Source organism: Orcinus orca, chromosome 18 (assembly GCF_937001465.1).
Source record: "Orcinus orca chromosome 18, mOrcOrc1.1, whole genome shotgun sequence".
Classification (NCBI taxonomy): Eukaryota; Metazoa; Chordata; class Mammalia; order Artiodactyla; family Delphinidae; genus Orcinus; species Orcinus orca.
The window spans coordinates 58564878-58586998 of NC_064576.1; the positions used below are offsets into that span (position 1 = coordinate 58564878).

At 42.6% G+C, this 22121-nt stretch overlaps 1 protein-coding gene across 1 annotated transcript in view; it reads right to left on the minus strand.

Moving 5' to 3' along the window:
* HTR2A (5-hydroxytryptamine receptor 2A) overlaps positions 1–21699 on the minus strand; it is a 59874-nt gene extending 38175 nt beyond the window's left edge. The window contains exons 1-2 of the mRNA XM_004274591.3: positions 19955–21699; positions 16630–16830 (exon numbers count right to left, since the gene is read on the minus strand). Of these exons, the coding sequence (XP_004274639.1) occupies positions 16630–16830; positions 19955–20366 (613 nt within the window). The 5' untranslated portion in view covers positions 20367–21699. The remainder of the gene's footprint in view (positions 1–16629; positions 16831–19954) is intronic.
* Positions 21700–22121: the final 422 nt, after the last annotated feature.

Below are 22121 nucleotides of genomic sequence, written 5' to 3' on the forward strand. Positions count from 1 at the left end.
TTCGTTCTGAAGGCCATACCCGGTATCCCAAAGTTCTCCACTCCTCCGAGGACATTGCCTAGTAACACTGCTCCTGTAATGGCTTTCACTTTTATGATATACATAAACAGTCAAAAATGAAACCCTCATTAATGTAATGAAACTATTTCTTAATAAGGCTCTCTGATGCTGAGTTTAAAGCACTAAGTTATTGAAAAGACAAAACCATGAGTTAGCTTTGCTTGAAGTTAGAATGTGACATTTTCATGGTATGTGTCTCGCATTCTTAGCTTCTATGACAAGCCTTGCCAAACCTGTTTCTATGGAAACAGACATTAAATCTGAAAATACTAGAGGAGCTACAATCGAGATGTTCTTGTAAATTTTTCTTTGCTGTCCTTTGCCAGGTGACGCTCCCAGATGCAAAATGGGCGCAGGTGGACATTCTAAAGATGACTTGCTATCAGGGAAAAATTACAACAGGCTTCCCTGTTTCTCCTCCTCCCTTTATTTTCCTATCCTTTCTTCTTTCTTCCCTCCTTTTTTTGTTCATTCATTCCTTTTATTTATTCAATCAACAAGCATAATTGAGCGCCTATATGTGGTTAAATCTAGACATTTTTCCCATCTTATATGGGTCAGATAGATGTCTTCAGGAGACAAAACCAACCGGGATACTGTCTTCAAGTATATCTGGGGAGCATGTCAGTTAAACACACTGATAGAAGGGCAGGGTTGTTGTCTCTGCATCCCAACCGTCCAAAGCATGATGGCTCAGTGCACATCCCAGAATGATGATGCCTGAATAGATGGTTGGAGCCACAACAGAACGCTGACAGACTATGGGAAGATGTTGGCGAGTTGGGGTAGCTGAGAAACATAAAAGGCATCTCTCCTTTCCCTTTAAGTAGAGAAGCCACAGGTACGTGGTTTGTGGTACATCATGGACATCTACCAGGGGTTCAGAAGCCAGGGCCTAAAGCAGAAATAGACACAATAACCAGTGTGCCGAAGACAGACAATAAATGGAGATCAGCTTTCTTCCAGACAGACTTGAATATTTTTCATGGGATGAAACAAAAAGTTGAATAAGCAACAGCCCTTACCCAATAGGTGGGTTAACTGCTGTATAGAGGAAAAAAGAGAACCCCTGAGTAGACAGACTTTTGGTTTCTATATCAACTGGGTGGTTTCTAAAGTTCCTATATCAAATGGAAAAACTGGGTGGTTTCTTTGAATAAAACACACAGTGGGCATTAGCTTGGTTATGTTTTAACCATCTGAGTACAGCCTGTAAACAAGGTCACCCATATAAACCTTTACAATGGTTCATCTGGGAGTTAAAAAGGAATAGGAATATGAAAAAGAATCCATCCTATGGAATATAGAGAAATGTAACTAATTTTGGAAATGTTTTAAAAATCTAAGATAATGGCAAGCATTGATAACTTATCATAAAGGTTCTCATGGGCACATTCTAATAGGAATTGAGCAAAAGTTTCTATCCACCTCTACACCCCACCATAGCCAACAGTCCTAACTCCTGAAATCAACCTTTAATTTAAAAAATAAGAAATATGAGGCTAGATTAGAAACTAAATTTAGGAAGACATTTTAAAGTACCAGCATACTTCATACTTCCGGACTCTGTGGCCAAAACTAAAGGCTGTTACCCCCCACTAAGCAAGAGAGCAGAATACAGGGCAAGACCAGAAGGTACCACCTTCTAGAATTAAAATCAAGAAGGATCACAATAAAATGGATGAAACTCTTCATCTGCAGAATTCTTCCTAGAAGCAACTCTGTAGAAGAAAGTTTTGAAAATGTTTCTGATAAAAACATAACTTCCTGTTTATCTGAGACTCCAAGGTGCCTCTCTTAGCCAGCACCTGTAACATGACTAATGGAAGCAATCTTAGAGCCATAACGTTTATATATAATGGACTATTTTGGTGACTGAGATGAAATATTGAAAGAGTCCGAGAGCTAAGAAATCTTCAGCATTCTTTCAGTGCTGTCCAGGGGAAAGATGTTCTGATACTTGATGACCGGTCTTGCTTATTTAAAGACAAATATCCCTAGAGTGGAAAAGGGCATCCAACTCATCAGAGTTAGATGAATTTAGACATCCTTTAAAGGATATTTTGATATCTCAATCCTTTGTTTATCAAGTTATATCATGGCTTTTGCCTGCATTATTCTCTTTCTGGAGAGTTCCGTCTCATTCTCCATTTTCCCAACTTTTTCCCCTTTTTCAAAGCTCAACTCAAATGTCTGTTTTCATACAACCTTCTCTCATCCCCAATTCTGCTGAGTTCTTTTCATTTTTATTATAATGGCAAATTCTGGTTTCTGTTATAGATCTTCCTCCATTAGACTGTAAAGCCCTTTGCTGTGTACTTATATTTTGATTCACATTTTAAAAAAGTTTAAATGTATGCGTCAAACCCTTTGCTACATGCTTGTATATTCAGTTCTCACTGTGTCCCTCACGTGCTTGTACTGCCTCTGGCCCATTACGGATCCTCCCTTACTTCACGTTGCTATTTTGTATGGCCATCTGAAAGGATTGCCCTCCCAGGAAGGAGACTCCCAGGCTGGTGTATGGGTCCAGGAAAATGGGTTTATATTACCTATGTATTAAATAAGTCACCTTATTGGAATTTGACTCTTGTAAGTCAACTTCCCAGAGTGTGATTATTCCTGGGCAAAGCAGGGGAAAAATCTGAACTTGCAAAGTTGATGTCTGGACTGTAGAATGTGGAGACCCCACTGATGTCCAGCTGCAACAGTGAGATTCTTCCTGGGAGACCCGTGAGGCCTCTAAGAGACACATTACCTGCCTTCTCATAATGAGTTAAAAAAAAAAAAAAAGCAGCCAATGGAAAACTACCCTGAGATGCTATGTAGATTCTGACTTGAGAGAACTGGGCTTAGGAGTGGGACGATTGTCCTACACTTTCCAAATAGGTCTTAAAATCTCAAACTCAAACTCACCATCTGGTGGGGAAAAAATTCCACATCTTTCTTACAGACCTTACTAATTAGGCATTTACAATAACCACAACGTGATTGGTATTAAGTAGAAAAATAAAAATAGTTAGATTATGGGGAAAGCAATCTAAAAATAGGTTTTTGAAACCAAGTGCACAAGGAAATAAGTTTCTTAAAGATGCTTTTAGCCTCTGACTCTAGAAATTAATTTTTGGATAGGCATTATCTATTATATAACTTGGGCTTAAGAGGAAGTATATATTTTTTTGTTTTCTCTGGGAACTCATCTGGTGAGGGAATAAACATATGATTATAATATGTGAAAAGATAATACATGTAGAGGTTGTGGAAGACTCCAAGCAGGGCAAGTACCTAACCCTTGGAGAAAAGGGAGAAATCAAGAATGCTTCCTGAGCCTGGCAGCTTCCACTCCTTGGAACACAGTCACCATGCTCTGAGGGGCCCAAGGCTCCTTGGAGGAGAGGAGAACCGAGACACTCAGTGTCTGGCCCCAGCTCAGCTCCCAGCCGAGAGCTGGCGTCAACCACCAGCCATGTAAGTTCTCCATGGCAGATGTCCAGTTCAGATTGTCCACTAGAGGCCCAGCCAACAGCACATGGAGCAGAAAAGCACCCAGTGGAGGCCAAGTCAACTTGGAAGATAATAAAATGTTGGTTGTTTCCAAAAAAAAAAAAAATCAAGGCTTCCTGGAGGAGGTGGTGCCAAAAGAATAGTAGAAATTAGCCAAGCAAGGAGATGAGAAGGCATTGGAAGCAGAAGATGCAAAAATTAAGGTGAAATGACGTGGGAATTAGGGGCAGTGTATTGTAACTGGAGAAGAAAATATGAGGCAAAGTATGGTGGGAGATGAAATGGAAGAGTGGACAGGGACCATACTTACAGGGCCTTGTGTCTCACTGAAATCTATAATCCGTTGGCAGCAAAGGCATTCAAGGGTTTCCAACAAGAGAGTGATTTAGTTAAACCTTTATTTCATTTGGTGACTTTGGTGACAAGGTGGAGACTGATGGCAAAAACAAAACAAAAAACCGGAAAACCCCAAACCCTGTGGACAGGGAAATGTGTGCAGTGACACAGGACAGATGATGGGGCTGAATGAAAGGAGAGAAGGCTGATGTATGCAACATCTAGCAAGTGACACCCAAAAAACCAAAGGACTAGTCAATTGCTTAGATGTGGAGGTAAGCAAGGGGAGGAATTTTGGGTATCGAGTGACTGAGCAGATATTAATGCCGTGTTCTAACATGGGGATTTCAGGAGGAGGAATGGCAGACGATGAGCACAGCTTTTGATCTGGTAAGACTGGGGTTCCTGTGGGCCTTCTGGCTAGAAGCACATAGTTGGATGCAGGAGTCTGAAGCCCTGGGGAGCACTGTGGGCTGAAGTACAGATTTGTTAGTTCGTCAGTGTTCTGCTAATAGCTGAATCCATGGAAATGGAAAGGACCCAGCAAAAGCTAGGAGGAGAAAAAATGAGAAGGTAGAGAATGGATCTCTAGGGAACACTACCATATAAGGGATAAGAGAAAAAGGAGCTTACAAAAGCAACTGATCAGAGAGGGAGGAGAAGGTGATGAGGAAGGAGACAGTTTCAAAGAGGAGACGTCAATACACACAAATAAATGCATAAAAGAATAGTAGATAAGGTATGATATGTATAAATAAAATTTGGATCAAGGTAGGATCCAAGCAGTGTCCATGTGTCTCTACTCCCTCCTAAATATTCCATTTAATGATTAGAAAAGATAAAGCACATTGATCAGAATAAATTATAACCCATGAAAATGTCATCTCGTTAGTATTTCACAAATGATGGAGGAATCTCTGGAAGACAGCAGATGGGACCTGGTTTAGAGAGAAGTAGAAGTTGAAGAAAGGGCCAAAACGAAAGAAAAAACTGCACCAGAGGTCAGCAGGGTCTGGAGGGCATAGCTTGACGTGCAAGCCCAGAGTCGAAGGTTATGCCAGTAGAAGGGGACTGAGGGGGCTTTGCTTGGCAAGACTCCCTCCTCTCCTGCTATGCTCCACATTGAACGGTCACAGAGAAGTTCAAGGTCAGCATAGTACCTGTGGGTGCTGGTCTGGAGACACAGGGAGCGATGAAGGGCAAGTTCACTTCTATTCCCTGTAGTGGGAGCCGTTTGACTTTCTCCCTTTGAGGATGTATTCATGTATTACTTGAGTACATTATTAAAATAGAAACAATCTTTTGGATTTAATTGGGAATCAGGAAGGTTTTGGTGACCTTGAACAGTAAAAAGGAGGAAGGTCAAAGCTGGATGGTGCTTGGAGGTACAAACGAGAGGGGACAAAATGGAGCAAATGAGTAGAATCTTCAGAGGGAATTAAAATAAATCAGGGAGGGAGATGGAGAGAAGTCAGGAAAGATTCTTCTGGGAGGGATAGGAGGTAGAGACAAAGTACGGAAGAGCCTGCGTCTTCTTGGGATACCCATTTGGAAATTGAGAACTGAAAGTGGAATTGGCATGTGGGAGTAGAAACAGAAAACGAATTGCGCCTGACGGCCCCTTCTTAGGGCAAAAGGGAGTAAGATTGTCTGCTTAGAGAATGGCACCTCGGGTTGCTGAGAAGCCTTGAATAGGAAAAAGACTTGGAAAAAAATCCACTAAGGACAAAGCAAAAGGATTGATAGCAATGAGAGTCGAGGCAAGGTTGGAAACCACAGATAGGTGGTGTCCGATTCACAGCATGTGACTTTTTCTCCAGGAGCGCTTGGTTACAGAACACGGCAACAGTAAAGTCCGGTTGTGCAGGGTTGGCGTTTTGTTAGGCCACTGAACAAACAGGTACCAGGGCACAAAGGGTGCGGGTGATAACAAATGGATCAGATGATCTGCTATCGCTCAGGACTTAGTGAAGATTCCTACCTGCGGCCCAAAAAGGATGGATAGATTTGGAGCAAGTGTATGCCTCCATAGCCTGTGAGTCCCTGACACGGTCCAAGGGCAGGAGGGGGCCATATGTGGATGGTAGTCCTCAGCTTTAAGTGGCCAGAAGCAACAGGAGTCCCAGTCCTTTGCTTCCTCCTCTAACTTCTTCTCCTTGGAAGAATGATGAGCTAAAAGCCAAGAAACTCAGTCTATGACGAAGGTCAAATTAACAAAGGCTAAAGCGGTTCTTTTTCATTGGGTCATTTCTTACTTTTGCCCACCAGTTTCCCGTGGCCGTGGCCGTGGAGAGTGTATGCTACTAAGTGCACGTAGTCCCATGGCTATGGCTAGAGTCTGCCATGCAGAGAGAAGTCAGCTGTCACTCTGGAAGGCTCTGAGCTGCCCAGGCCAGTAAGTCTCCTCTTACCCATGGGATGGTGTCCTGAAGGACAACCAAGGACACATCCTCCAAGAGCACAGTCTTTTTTGTGATGTTATGTGCTTAAGTATGAGAAGAGGTGGTCTGGTGGGGGAGGTGTCCCTAAATTCCCTGCACCCGTGTACAGAAAGGGACAGGACCGCTGCACTCAGGGTTTAAGAGAAGGAGATGGGCTGAGTGGCGACCCTGCAGAGGCTTTGTTTCAGGGCAGTGACAGTGACAGCTGGCTCCTTGGCAGCCCTCTGGTGCTGAAGCACCCTAGGGAAGGCCAGCAGCCCCCTCTCACCACGGCTGTGAGCATCCCTGCTCCTGGACACCAACCTGCTCACCTGCAGGCTGCGGCAGTGCCCAGAGCTCCTTCCTGGACCTCTGATGCGCTAATGCATTGTGGCAGGGACAATAAAAGATGGGGAAAAAGGGGAGGCGATTTTACTTCACCCAGGAGAGAAATTAGAAGATAGAGACACTGAGGGAAAGGCGACTTAGACTAATTCTTCACAAGTTTCCTTTTGTATCTCGGGAGATGCTCACCTACAATGTGAGCTCTAAGCAGTGGGAGAGAGAACAGGTAACCCAAGTCCTTTCCTGTCCTGGTTGCACGATGAGTATCTGAAACCCAGTTCCTAGGCTGACTCCTGGCAGTAAGGGACTCGGGCCTAAACCTGCAAGGTCCTAGGGGAGAGACTCCAAAGTGGGCTCCTCAGACATATTGGTTTCTGACAGTGGAGTTAGGGATGTCCCCCACTCTAAAGGGCAACAGAACACCATCTGGTTTTGAGCCCATTTTATTCAGCTAATTTATTTTGTGTTTTTCCAAGCCTTTTCCCCCAGAAGATACGGTATGATAGGAATACTCAACATACATATTTCAATATTATTCCTTTTGGACCTAAACATGCATTCAAAAATTTTTAAACCTAAGTGCTAACATTTACGTTTTATTTGTTTATATTACTTTCACTTTATTCCATATAGAATTGGAGGCTGCTTACAAACCACAAAAAATAAGACCAAAAATAGTACACAGGTATGCCAGGAAAAAGGTCTAGAAAGTTGACTTAAAAAGTTACACGCAGCTCTAATAAAATTTTCTTTTCTGGGACTAGATAGAAGCTCATTCCTAAAAAACTCAAAGAAGCAAATGAAAATGGTCAGGAAAAGTCTGAAAGAAAGCAATGAAGGAATACTAGATTTAAGAGATAATAAAAGCCATATTACATATCCTCAATTAAAAATATACTGCAAGTGAATGAGCAGACTGATCAATAAAGTCCAGAAATAAACCTAAATACATACATGAGAACTGAGTGTACTAAAGGTGACATATCAAATCAGTGGGGGAAATAAGTGATGTAATGAGTAGCTGTGTAGAAATAAGATTGAACCACAGGTTAAATCCTGAATGGGTCAAAGACTTAAATGTATAAAACCATAAAAATAATGGAAGAAAATATGGAAGAATTCCTCTTATAACTTTGCAGTGGGAAAGGCAATTTTAGTCATGATTCAAAACTCAGAAGCCGTTAAGGAGAAAAGAACATTTATAGATAAAATTACATAAAAGTCCATGTGGGGGAAAAGAAAACCACTATAAACAATGGCAAGTGACAACACACTGGGAATACACAAATCGTGAAAATACAGACAAAAAGTTAATTCTTCTATTTCATGTTAGGAAAAGTCCAAGAACCTCACAGAAAGGAGTTCAAATGATGTTGTCAGCTCTTAACATTTATGAGACAAATGCTGTATTTATTTAATCATTAAAGCAACCTCACCAATATATGTACTGTTATCATTTATTCATCAGGAACTGAAGGTGCAGAGAGGTTAAGTAACTTGCCCAAGGTTACACAGCTTATGGGGACAGAGCCAGATATTTGGCTCCAGGCTTTTGCTTATAACCACCAAATTCTACCACAAAAACTAAGCAGCCAACCATAGAAAACATAATATACATTTGCTCACAAACATGAAAAGATCCTCAGAATACTATATGATCAGATAAATACAATTTAAAACTATAGTGACATATATCATTTTCACTCTCCCTCAAACCTGCCTTATTCAGCCGCACTGTCTAGGAAGGTAGGTTTTTTGACCTGCCTGAAGGCATGAGGTTGGACCCAGTGTTCTAAGCATTTAGTTTAGGGTTCTATGTGTGGTGTCCCAGTTTGTGAAGGCAAAGGACAAAATAAATGGACACAGCTTGTCTCTCCTCTTATAAAAGTAATAGTGCATAAAATACAAAGTCATGCTTAGCCTTGAGGAAAAAAATCTTATTTACACTCATGATACTTCAAAATTACTCTGAGCTGCAAATATATTTCTGCAATGAAATGAGCACAAGAAAAAATGGTGTCTTTGCTTGCTTGTCAGGATATGACAATGTGAAAATAGTCATTTTCACATTTTCTATCTAATATGTACTTTAACCTGCTAAGGATGGTCAAGGAATAAGTAGCATTACTTTCTCTTCTCACATGGCATTAGCAAGGCAATCATCATGAGGAAAAGGTTTGCTCATTTTATATGTTGTAGTTGAAGTCATGGTTTCCCCTGATCAAGGGAACTGGGTTTATGAAGGCAAAATGAAATCCAGAGAACCTCAGGATCATTCTTAATCTAATGCTTCAATCTTTACTCTTATCACTTCTTTACTCAGAGAAGCTCACAAGTAGAAAACTCAATTGATTTGTAATTATGTTCATTTTCCTCAGAGTTAGATAGAAGCCTTGGCGAAAATAAGACGACCAAGCCGGTTGTAGTAAGGAGGGGAAAGAAGAGGCTAATTTCAGAAATACTCAGTGCAAGAAAACTTGAGTAATCTATGATGTGGTCACCAAGGTTACCGTCTGTTAGATCCTCGCAAACTTTGGGGGTCAGCCACCTCCTCCATAGAGCCCTCCCTCCCATGATGCAGGTGTAACTATTTCATTCTTGATCATCTAAAGCACTTTCATCATCATCATACTTGTGGCAAAACTCTACAGAAATATATAAGGGAAAATATAACAATCCTATCATTCTAATTTTACCTTTTTTATGTTGTATACATTTCTTTTAAATTTTTATTGGAGTGTAGTTGATATACAATGTTGTGTTAGTTTCAGGTGTATGGTAGGTCCTTATTAGTTATCTATTTTATATGTAGTAGTGTGTATATGTCAATCCCAATTTATCCCTCCCCATCCCTTACCCCCTGGTAACCATAAGTTTATTTTCTACATTTGTAACACTGTTTCTGTTTTGTAGATAAGTTCACTGGTACCCTTTTTTAGATTCTACATGTAAGCGATATCATATGATATTTGTCTTTCTCTGTCTGACTTACTTCACTCAGTATGACAATCTCTAGGTCCATCCATGTTGCTGTAAATGGCATTATTTTGTTCTTATGGCTAATTTTACCTTCTTGACAAGTGTGAAATCTTTCAACAGTTTCTCAGTGCTAATATGTAAATGTATCCATATATCATTACTATTATCTTACCCGAATGGGCCCAGACCGTGCATACCACACTGCAACTTGTTTTATTTTTTTGCACTTAACATTCCTCCGGTGGAATATCAAATAACCCCAACTCGATATTTTTAAGAGCTGCAAAATATTCCGTAATTTAGGCCAAAAATAATACATTCAGCCATGACCTAGCCTTTCCACTTTTCTGCTATTTCCCCAAATTCCCATAGATTCTTAAGTGTACTTTTGTGTTTCTGTTAGAACAGATTCTCTCAGGTGGGGTTGGTAGGTCAAATTTTAATATTGAATAACTCTTGCTAGATTGTCCAAGAACAAACAATTCAAATTCACACAAACAGAATCTGAGTACATAGGGCACCATATCCAAAACTGCAGTGGGTGTTTTCACTCATTTTAATGTTGCCAATCAGATGGGTGATAGTACTGCATTGTTGTCTTAAATTACATTTCCATGACTGTAAAAAGGCTGAGCGTTTCTCATGAACTTTGTCCATTTTAACTTTCTGTGAATTGCCTGTTCATATAGTTTGCTTATTTCCCTGTTGGGTTGCTTGTCTTTTCATTTTTTATCAAAATGTGGGTGCTCTTTGTATGTTAAGGGTAGCAACCCTTGGTCTGTTATTCACAGACATTGAAATTTTTCTTTCGACTTTGTTTATATTGATTTTAGCCACATAAAATGTACTATTTCTAGTGTAGTCAGCTATGTCTATATCGATCTTTATGGTTTCTGCATTTTTTGACTTAAGATCTATTGTGCCACTAGGTTACTTTAAAATTATAGAAAAACCTATGAATTTGGGACTTGGGGTGAATGAGGAAATAAAATGATTTAGTGGGGTTATTTATTTTGTATATAATAGAAATATCAGTGTAATGATTATTTGGGATGGGACTATAATCACGAAGGAGTGGAAAAGCCAAGTAGAAATTCAAACTAACGGGATGGGGCGAGGGAAATGAAGAAAACATTGTGTAAGTCAGCAAACATGAAATGGGGAAGAAAATGAACTCTTACAAAGAAAGATACATGATGAATGTAAAACGGGAGGAATAAAACCAATTATGTCAATGGTCACAGTAAATGGAGACAGGCTGACTTTCAATAGCAAAAGGCAGAGACTGTCAGATTTTATTTTAAAAAATCCATCTGTAAGTTACTTGTGAAAATGTTTATTAAACAAAAGAACAAAGATATTAAAAATGAAGAGGTGAGAAAAGATAGCCTGGAAAGATGCAAACGAGGAGGAGGTATGGAATATCAGTGTCAAATAAAGCAAAATTCAAGGCCCCAAACTGTGTCTCAGCGGGGATTGGGAGATCAAAAACTGGTGTTAGGGCTGTCTAAGCAGTCAGGATTTCAGGGGTTAGGATTCTGGAGTGAAGGGAAGAGGAAAAAAGTAAGGTAATAGTATGAGCCTCCTTTCCCTTTAAGGCACTTACCAACTTGTTAGAAGAACAGATGGAGAGGTTGAGTAGAGACATATACACACTACTCTAGAGAAGGGAAGTCTACTCAATTCTCTGTAATGACCTATATGGGTAAAGAATCTAAAAAAGAGTGGATATGGATAACTGATTGACTTTTTAATTAAGTTATTTTTGCCTGTGTTGTGTCTTTGCTGTGTGCGGGCTTTCTCTAGTTGTGGCAAGCGGGGGCTACTCTTCGTTACTGTGCGCGGGCTTCTCATTGTGGTGGCTTCTCTTGTTGTGGAGCATGGGCTCTAGGTGTGTGGGCTTCAGTAATTGTGGCACACGGGCTCAGTAGTTGTGGCTTGTGGGCTATAGAGCGCAGGCTCAGTAGGTGTGGTGCACGGGCTTATTTGCTCCGCGGCATGTGGGATCTTCCCGGACCAGGGCTCGAACCGGTGTCCTCTGCATTGGCAGGCGGATTCTTAACCACTGTGTCACCAGGGAAGCCCCTGATTCACTTTGCTGTATAGCAGAAACTAACATGACATTGTAAATCAACTGTACTCCCAATTAAAAAATTTTCAGAAAGAGTTAGCAGCCTTATAGGGCTGAGGAGACAGAAACTGGAGTTGAGGGCTCTTCAAAATGGAGAACACCTTGGTCCTCCATCTGAGCTCATGGAGGAATATATCCCAGGTGTAAGGGCAAACTGAAAACAGACCAGTGGTTACAAAAACTCAGCCTAAACCTAGCTTAATCCCTGATTGGATTTAGGGGACCTATTCTAACTGCCTGCTAAAGTTAAAGGACCCCTGTCTGAAGAATGAGAACATCAGTGGAGTATCCACATTTTTCTCCCCCATTGTCAGTGTTTAATAAAATTACCAGGCTTACCAGCTGACAGAACCAAGCAGAAAAAGACCCCAGAAAATAGAAATTCCCTGGTTACTCAGATACCCAGATACCTGTGATTAGTATTTAAGAAAATAGATGAAAACATGGAGAGTTATTCCAGAGAACCAGAATCTATAAAAAGAATCAAGTGGCAATTCTAAAACTAAACATGCAGTACCAAATTAAAAATAAAGTATATAGGTTTAAATAGCAAATTAGAAATAGCTGGTGAGAGGATTAGTAACCCAGGAGAAGAAAAGTCAGTAAAATTATCGAGACTCAAGTAAGAATTGAAAAAAGGTGAAAAATGTAGAAAAGCATTTAAGAGTCATAAACATAGGTAAAAGTTCTACCATACAAGAAATTGGAGTCTAAGAAGTGGGTGGGGGAAGGGAGAATGGGGCAGAAGCAATATTTGAAAAGATAACTGTCAAGAGTTCTCCCCAACTGATAAAAGGCATTGAGCTACAAACTTAAGAATCAGTACAAACACCATGTAGGTTAAGACCAGAACTAACCCACATCTAGGCATATCATAGTAAAATTGCTAAAATACAAAGAAAAAAATCCCAAAGCAGCAGAGAGTGGTAAGAGATGGTAGTTTCTCAGGCAGTGGTCCCCAAACTTTTTGGCACCAGGGACCAGTTTCGTGGAAGACAATTTTTCCACGGACATGGGGAAGGGGCGGGGGGATGGTTCAGGCGGTAATGAGAGCGATAGGGAGCGGCAGATGAAGCTTTGCTTGCTCGCTGCCCGCTGCTCACTTCCTGCTGTGTAGCTCGGTTCCTCACAGGCTGCAGACCGGTACTTGTCTATGGCCTGGGTGTTGGGGACCCCCCAGTTCTAAGGAACAATAAGTCTGACAGCAGAGTTCTCACAAATGAAGCAATATAAGCTAGAACTTTAGAATGTTACCCATAAATTGCTGAAAAAAGATAACTGCCAAGTTTGAATTCTATACTGAACAAAAATATGCTTAAAATGAAAATAAAAATGTTTTAAAAGTTTTTTTAATAAAAATAACAATATTGAGTTAAATATTCTAAGGTTTTTGCATCAGTTAAGAAGAGATAAGGGGCTTCCCTGGTGGCGCAGTGGTTAAGAATCCCCCTGCCAATTCAGGGGACACAGGTTCGAGCCCTGGTCCGGGAAGATCCCACATGCTGGGGAGCAACTAAGCCCGTGTGCCACAACTACTGAGCCTGTGCTCTAGAGCCCGCGTGCCACAACTACTGAAGCCCACACACCTAGAGCCCATGGTCCACAACAAGAGAAACCACTGCAATGAGAAGCCCACGTACCTCAATGAAGAGTAACCCCCGCTCGCTGCAACTAAAGAAAGCCTGCGTACAGCAAAGAGGACCCAACACAGCCATAAAGAAATGTGATACAAGTAATTTGTATTAGCCTCCTTTAGGTCAAAAATGAATGCTGTAATCACTAAAAGGATTTAAAAGAATGGGATAACTTAACAAGCTTATAAAGGGGAATAATGAATTAACACTTCTTGATTAGCCTAAAAGAAGGCAAGAATGGAGAAAATCTGGAATATAGAATAAATGGGAAATAAAAAGAAAATTGTAAGAGGGTAAATTTAAGCCCAGTATATCTGGGTTACAGTAAATATAAATGAACTAAATATTCCAATTAAAAGACAGATTGGGGACTTCCCTGGTGGTGTAGTGGTTAAGAATCCACCTGCCAATGCAGGGGACACGGGTTTGAGCCCTGGTCCAGGAAGATGCCACATGCCATGGAGCAACTAAGCCCATGTGCCACAACTACTGAACCTGGGCTCTAGAGCCTGTGAGCCACAGCTACTGAAGCTCTCGTGCCTAGAGTCCGTGCTCCGCACAAGAGAAGCCACTGTAATGCGAAGCCCATGCACCACAATGAAAAGCAGCCCCTGCTCGCCACAACTAGAAAAAGCCTGCGCACAGCAACAAAGACCCAACAAAGCCATAAATAAATTTATTAAAAAAATGGCAATCTTCAAAAGTTTAAACAGGAAATGACAGATTGACTAGATAGAAACAAAACAACTTTATATGCTTCTTACAGTGTACTTAATATTAAGTCAGAAAGGAGTTTGACAGTATATAGGATGGAATAGGATATATGCAGAAAATGACAACGTAAAAAAACTGGCATAGCTATACTAATATCAGATGAAGCAGAGTTTAAAACAAATAGCATTACACTTAATAATGATAAAAGAATCAACACAAAAGATAACTTAAACTTTGTTTTGGGTCATTAGCTGCATACAATGTAGAAAATGTAAATGAAAAATTTTGAAGAGTTTGTGATATAATTAAAGACACCATTTGAAAAGTCACCAGGACGAGAAAGATTTGAACTAAATTCTATGTAACCTTTAAAGTACATTCCTACTAAATATTTCAAGACCTTAGGGGAAAATCAGAACCCTCCCAAATTTAATAAGGCTACAGAAAGAAACCTTATAAGAATAATAAACCAACTAACAAAGTCATAGAAATCCAATTTCATTCATGAATACATTCCAGGCATGAAAGGGCAGTTTAATATTAAAATCTACAAAGAAAATGAGATACATCAGGAAATTGAAGGGGAAAAACTGATATCAATAGATACTGAAAAGGCTCTAATAATTGGTAGAAGAAAACATGTTAGACCATATACAAAAATTCTACCCTAAGGATTTAAATGTACAACAACAAAAAACAACAATGGAAATAGAAACACTAGAAAAACAATTCGGGAGGCTATCTATGCTAAGCCCCTTCACTAGAACAGACATTATTATCTTACCTTTACCAACTCCTCAGACACACATCTCACAGACTTGTGGTATACAGCCTACGTAACTTCAGCGTTTCTTATCTGCCTTCCCCAACCACATGGTCAGAGATCTCTGAATGCATACCTTAGTATATTCAGTGCCAAGCACATAGTAGTTATGCAGTAAAAGTTTGGCCAAATGGATCATGACCCCTGACCATCACCCCACAACTATTCATTCCAGCCTGCCTGCTTGCTGGGGTGATGGCTGGAAGAAGAGGAAGCAGACTGTCTTACTGGGCAGTAGTAAGGGTGTCAGGCTTTCAAATAGGTTTGACCCAGGGTGGTTTCTGGTTATGAGCTGTGTCATCCTGTGCAACTCATTTCTCTGCAGCTTATTTTCCATAAGGTGCTTTGAACATGACTGTGTCTCTGGTCGTTGCTCAGAAACGGCCCTTACTACTACCGCTCTTATTAAGCTTGACTGAGGCAGGGAGAGGGGTGGCATGCGGCTGAGGGTAAAAGATTGGGTGACTCTCCCAGCGTCTGTCTCAGCAATGGGACAGTGTCCAGGGGTAAAGCTACGTAAACTTGACGATAGCCTGGCTCGCTTCATTCACGTTATTCTTGCCCCGCTAATGGCATTTCCCTCAGCAACTGTCTCATTCCTCAACCCTGGCTGCACCTCAGTCACCAGGCCCTGCCATGGACCAATGAAATCAGAACTCTCCCCAGGGCTTTTATGTGCAGCTGGGATGGAGAACCACTAGTCCTTCATTCTCTTGATCCTAGTAGGATGAGTCCAAGATTGCACAGGCCCAGAAACTCCAAGCGTATTTTGGGAGCGACCTCTGTTTCCCAGGAAGGAACTTATTAAGTTCAGCAGTGCAAGCAGGGTTTGGAGTCCTTGATGTCAAGCCGGCCACCAAATCCGTTTCTCATGTTAGTAGATACTGGCACCCATGTGGCCGTAAGCAGGCACATCGTTCCCACTTGGCAACTTTAAAACAAATCCCAGGGAATTTTTGGTTATGAACCAAGTCTGCTTAGGGGACAGGTGCAATTGACTTAGCTGCCTGGGAGCTGTTCCTTTAGCTTCCCCTACCTGGGCTTTCCTGTTAGGTGTGTGAGAGGAGATCAATACTGGCAACAGGTGAAGGTGTGTAATCAACCCGAGTGAAGTGGGTTGAAATCCTCTGGCATGTTTTATCATAAGAGGAGGAGGAGGAAATTTACAGTAAGTGCTGGGTACTTCTGCCACCATCCTCTGTCCTCACTTTCTTTCTCCCTCTGACTTATGGCACCTGGTACCTTCTCTATCCCCCAGAAGCTGTGTATTCTCCAGTATAGGGCTCTGTATTCTTATACTGACCACAAGTCCAGTGATTATAAACATTGAGGTCTCTGGGAAACTCAAGATCTAGGACTTTAGAAACTAGAATTCAGTGAATTTGAAAGTGTGAGATGGGGAATGTGTTTGGAGGTGGCCATGGCACAGTTATTCTCACGTTTGGCTCTATCGGTGTATATGTTTTTACCTGTGCAAAAAAATACAAATTGATGTTGCCAGCCAGTGACATGAACAGATTTTTCTTTCCTAAAGCAAATCTAATAATTACTATAACACGTCTTGCAACAAGCAAAACAGCACTTTCAGGATGTCAGGGTTCAGTGCAACAAAACAGGACAGGTCTACTTAGAAGGCATGACCTGTCATTGCAAATGAGATTCCAAAATACCGTTCCTACTTACCTACTGATATAGTCCAAACAGCAATTATTTTCAGAAATGCCTTAGTTCTGGAGTTGAATCGGCTGTGATGGATGGGGTTCTGGATGGCAACATAGCGATCCAGGGAGATGGCACAGAGGTGCATGATGGAGGCCGTGGAGAAGAGCACGTCCAGGTAAATCCAGACAGCACAGAGCTTGCTAGGCAGAGGCCACCGGTACCCTAAGATGCAGAAGGTAAGCATCAGTTAGCGACCTTGACCTCTGGTGTGTGGAATTGACCCTGCTTGAACAGTTTCCATCCTGGGAAAAGGCACAGGTAACAGCAAAGGGCAACCCAAGATATTAACATTTTCAATATTTCAAAACAGCCTGATGGCAACTGTACTTAACTACAATAAGATTGCAGTGGGTGAATACAAGGTTTGAAAACTTCTTGTGGCTGGAATCATGCTGGTGTGTTGTAAACTCAGGGTGTGTCTCCCTGGGGTTTCTCTCGTTCGGTCTCCTCTGCCTAACAAAATCTACCTCCTTTTTTTTTTTTTGGTGGCGCACGGGCTTAGTTGCTCCATGGCATGTGGGATTTTCCCGGACCAGGGCTCGAACCCGTGTCCCCTGCATTGGCAGGCGGATTCCTAACCACTGCGCCACCAGGGAAGTCCCTCCTTTTTGTTTTTGATGGCTTAGGTCAGGAGCTATGAGGTACTATGGGTTCCTCTACTGAAGCACCTCTTGCAGTGTGCTGTCATTATTTATTCACATATCTTTCACAGATTGTGGGTTCCCTGAGGTTAGGCCGTCTCTCAGCCATTATTACAACTGCTCAGTCTTGCACAGTGATGGCATCTAGTGGTCTCTCAAAAGTGCTACTGGTGTGAATGAAGAAATGATTAAAAAGCCAGATTGGGAATTTCTTTGTGAAAATGAAAAATTATTACCTAATAATACTTTGGGGGTTAAACTCAAACTTGGGGGGTGTGGGGTGAAAATGAAGACAGTGGTAAAGAAAAGCATAGTATTCTTGTCCTGAGAACTGTTTCAGGGCAGTGGTGCTCAAACTTTAACAAGCCTCCGAATCTCTGAGGTGGCTTCTTACAATGGGACTGCTGGACCCCATCTCCAGGGGTTCTGATTCTGAAAGTGTGCAGTGACGCAGGGGGATTTGCATTTCTAACAATTTCCCATCTGGTACTGATGCTGCCGGTCCAGGGACCACACTTGGGTAACTTCTGCCTAGGGCAGTGGTTCTCACCCAGGGCTGCACATTAGAATCAGCTGGACAGCTTTTCTGTAGGTCCTGATGCCCAGCAGGGGGGGTGGAGGGCGCCCCCCAACATTAAAGTGATTTAAAGCTACCCAGAGGATTCCCCTGTGAGACGCACTGCAGGAAGTCACCTGCTGCACTAGGAAGGCAGGGTATGCCTTATGGACACAGTCTCCTGTTTCTGTTTGTTTTAGAGGGAGATCAAATGGTTATATAAACCTTAATTAGTTTTGATGACAATATAAGCAATGGTGTTAAATCTGTGCACATGTGAGAAGGAAAATTATGAAGACCACCTTTCTTTCACGGCATTCTAGATCCACAGAGCTGAACGAACTCTCTAGTCACAAACACACTCTCTACCAAAATGCCACCACCGATATTTAGAAAAGTAAAGGGTGCAGGATACAGGTTGGACTTGGTGCCTTTCACACCATTTGCAGAGAGCTTGAGCTAAAAGGAGAGAACTTTTCTTAGCAGTGCCTGGGGGGAAGCCATGCTTTGCCTGGTCGGAACTGATGTTGACCCTGGGAGGAGTTTTCTCTGCAAGGAGGCAGCCGCGGGCCGTAGTTTGGGTTTCCGTGGTGGGGATAAGGAGGGGGCATTTCCTCAGCCACCCAGCGGTGTCCGGAGGACCAGTTCAGGGACAGGACCAGCCAGTTCAGGGACAGTTCAGATGCCTGCCCAGGCATCTCTGGGCAGGAACCAGCTGTGCGCAGAGCGGTGGCCGCCAGGGGGCGCCGTTGCACCCCGAGCCGGAGGCTCCGGGTAGATGTCGGCTTTCTAACCCGGCTGGCCTTTGCTCGTCCCCACGGGCAACTCGGGGGTCCACCTGCCGCTCGGAGGTCCCTCCGCCCACCCCCCACCGGGCTTTTGGTTCCCGGACAGGCCCTCTGAGAGTCATCTCCCACTCCTGGAGTTTGCCTTCAACGCAGCGGGGTTTTAGGAAGCGGGAACCTCTCCAGGATGTCTGGGAAATGACAGGCGAATTTAATCGAATCATCCTGGTGTGACATTGTGAGTGGTCAAGCGGAGGCTGGCCTTGCAAAGAGCACTATCGACCTTGTGTAAACCGGCGCCCCTGCGCTCCATTGCTCACCTCCTTCCTCCTCCATATTCCTTGGGGCTGGGTTGATTTTTTTTTTCTTAAGACTTGGCCAGAACATCCCTTCTAAAAGACAGCGCTCATAACTTGTTTCTAGCCCTGGGTGACTGCCGGTGTGCCTGTATCAGCAGTCTGAAGATTCTCTGCCCCCTTTTAGAGAGAGAAATCTAGCTGTATTACTCATAATTTGGAAAGAATATCACATTCTGCTTCCCGCTGAAGCCATCCCAGTGTCTGCCTACTTGCTGAGAGGTCTGACTCTTTCAAACTCTATTGAGAAGAAAGCAAGATTAATCTCTTCCCATGTGTTTCCCACCCTCCTCCAAACCAGACGGGAGGAGTTTATGCCTCTGCATGTTTAAAGAGTTGAGGTTCTAATTCAAAGGCACACTTCCAAATTAGCTTCTCTGGGCAGGGAACAATTTAAAACTGGTATAATTCATTTATTCTAATGGAGACTCCATATTTTAACAGTAAACCTACTGCACCACTAATATTTTCTCTGCAAATGTTCCAAGGTAATTGGGAAAGTTTTACTCCATTAGAAGTGCTGAAAACAGTGTGACAAAGATAAAACTGTCCTGTCTTGAGGGCTGTAATATTTGGTTGAGAATATAAAGGAGCGAAAACCAAGTGGATTCAGAACGACAGATGTCATTGCTTCATGACTGTATTGGGACCTTTATAATTCTACATAAAATATACATGTTTTTCAGCACAACACCTTATCTCCCTGCATAAAATATACATGTTTCAAAGCACAAAACTCTCCAGTGATCACACATAACAGGTTGTCTGATTTCTTAAAATGTGAGGTCTCATTTTAAAAGTAAAAGTTAAGCAGTATAACATGGTAGACCCTCCTGTATAAACAAAGCCCTGCTCTTAGTTTGTCCCGTGAGCCCTGACTCATCTGCTAATAACATGCACATGCTTTGTTACCGGTGTGGGTACAGCTGGGAAACCAACGCCACTCACCATAAAGGATGGTTAATGTGGACACGGGCATGACAAGGAAACCCAGCAGCATATCAGCTATGGCAAGTGACATCAGGAAATAGTTGGTGGCATTCTGCAGCTTTTTCTCTAGGGACACTGCCATGATGACGAGTATGTTTCCAGCAATGGTTAGAATAATCACTACAGTTGTCAACAAAGCAGACCAGTTCTTTTCCTGGAGATGAAGTAAGGAGAAGCAGGGTGGTGACAGGCAGCCCTCACAGGAAAGGTTGGTTCGATTTTCTGAGTCCACTGTCCAGTTAAACGCATCCGAAGTGTTAGCTTCTCCGGAGTTAAAGTCGTTGTTGTAGAGCCTTGTGTCGTCATTTAATCGCATTAAGGAGTTTGTAGTTGAGCTCAGAGAAGTGTTTTCTTCACAGAGAATATCCATGTCTAAGCTGGAACTTGTAGCAGATGAAGTACCGAAAAACCGAGTTACAGGCTCTGCTCACCACTCAGCTTTACGTCCCCATGCTCTGTCACAGGCTGGCGTACGTGCTGGGCTTCTTTGGTTGGCTTTTTTTCTCCCATTATTACAATAGTAGTTAAAGAACTGCGGTGGCTTCCTTATATTTCCTTCCTTCACAATTTCAGTAGAAGCCTTTGTCTGGTTTGATTTTTTTCTCCAAGGCAAGGGCAAAAAAGCAGAATGAACTTTTAACATAGAGGTTGCTGAGTTTTTAGCGATCAGGGAGAAAAATGTGATCTCGGCCAAAAAAAAAAAGTTTTGTAACTACCGGGAATCTCTCTTAGCTCTGTCTCATACGGTTGGTTATGCTGATAATACTAGTTGAGCCACAGCAGCGTTAAAACAGCAAGCAATCCAAAACAGTGGGGCTGGAGGTACTCTACGCTGACAGTCAATTAAAAATACAGCCAGGGTTAATTCCATAGTAATTGGATGTACTTTGGGTTATAGGTCTCCGTCAGTCTCAGGCTGAATCGCCACGGCTGCCGGCAGGAATGTCAGCTTGTATCATGTGGCTTAGTTAATCAAAGAAAGAAAAAGTCTTCAGCAAAGATCAGCAGACAACTTTCCACTCTAGAGATTCTCACTGAGACGCTTCCATTTCGGCCAAGCAGCCTTTCAAGCCAGAAAGAAAATTATACAGCAATAAAATACAGCAGCCTGACTTACATAGGTCGGTCTTCAGGGTCCACACGGTAGACACACTTGGCTGTTCGGTGACTCGCTGCATCTCTCATGGCGATTAAGCCGGCAGAAAGCCCCTTTTTCCCTGAGCGTCGTCCACCAGCGTCATAGTAATTCGATTTCTGTTTTGCTGACTTCAAAAACTGCCTGGGAGAGTCGAGCCAGTTCCAGCGCTGCAAGGTCCGCGGCGGCTCCCTCTGCCCCCGCCTGGCTGGGTCCCTCCCTCCCTCCCTCCCGCGGGGCTCGCCTGGGCCGGGCGCGCGGTGAGACATCGTCCCCAGCCCCTCTCAAAGTCGCACAGAAGACATCGCAGGGCACAAAGTAGGCAGAGGCGCCTGCACACGGGCGCTCGTGGTTTCCCCGGGAATGGACTTGCTGCCGGGCCGCCTCGTTCACTCCGGCAGCCCTCCCTCTGTGTGTCATAAACTGCAAGGTAGCAACAGCCAGGGAGGGCGGACCAGACGGGCTTTATTTATTTTTCTTCCCTCTTTTTGCTACATATTAACGGTGGGAAGTTTTCCATTGTTTTTTAAAAAGAGAGAAACGGGAGAAATCGCCCTTTGTACAGATTCCTAAGGCAGGTAAGCCCCACTGAGACGTTTTTTAGGGTGAAGGGTGAAGAGAGAACGTAAATAAAGCCAGAGAACGGTATATCCTAGGAGCATCGGTGCTTCCACGCAGAGCCCACCGAGCTTGTGCCTGAAGTGGAATTACTGACATCGGTGACTTGGGCTCAGAGTGGCCGAGCAGATTTTTGGTGATAACGCTGATAAACTATCAGTACTGTTTATTATTAAATACATACGTCACTCAACTAGCGTATTTTCTTCGGCAGAAATATACCCCCTAGAAGTAATTCAATACCTCACATGTGGAAGAGAATAAGGTGGTTTCTCCAGAGGTAACACTAAAGGACAGCCAGCTTTACTTCTAAGAAAGCTCCTCAGATTTTTAAAGAAGGTAGATATGTCAGGGGCTGTGTGTGTGTGTGGG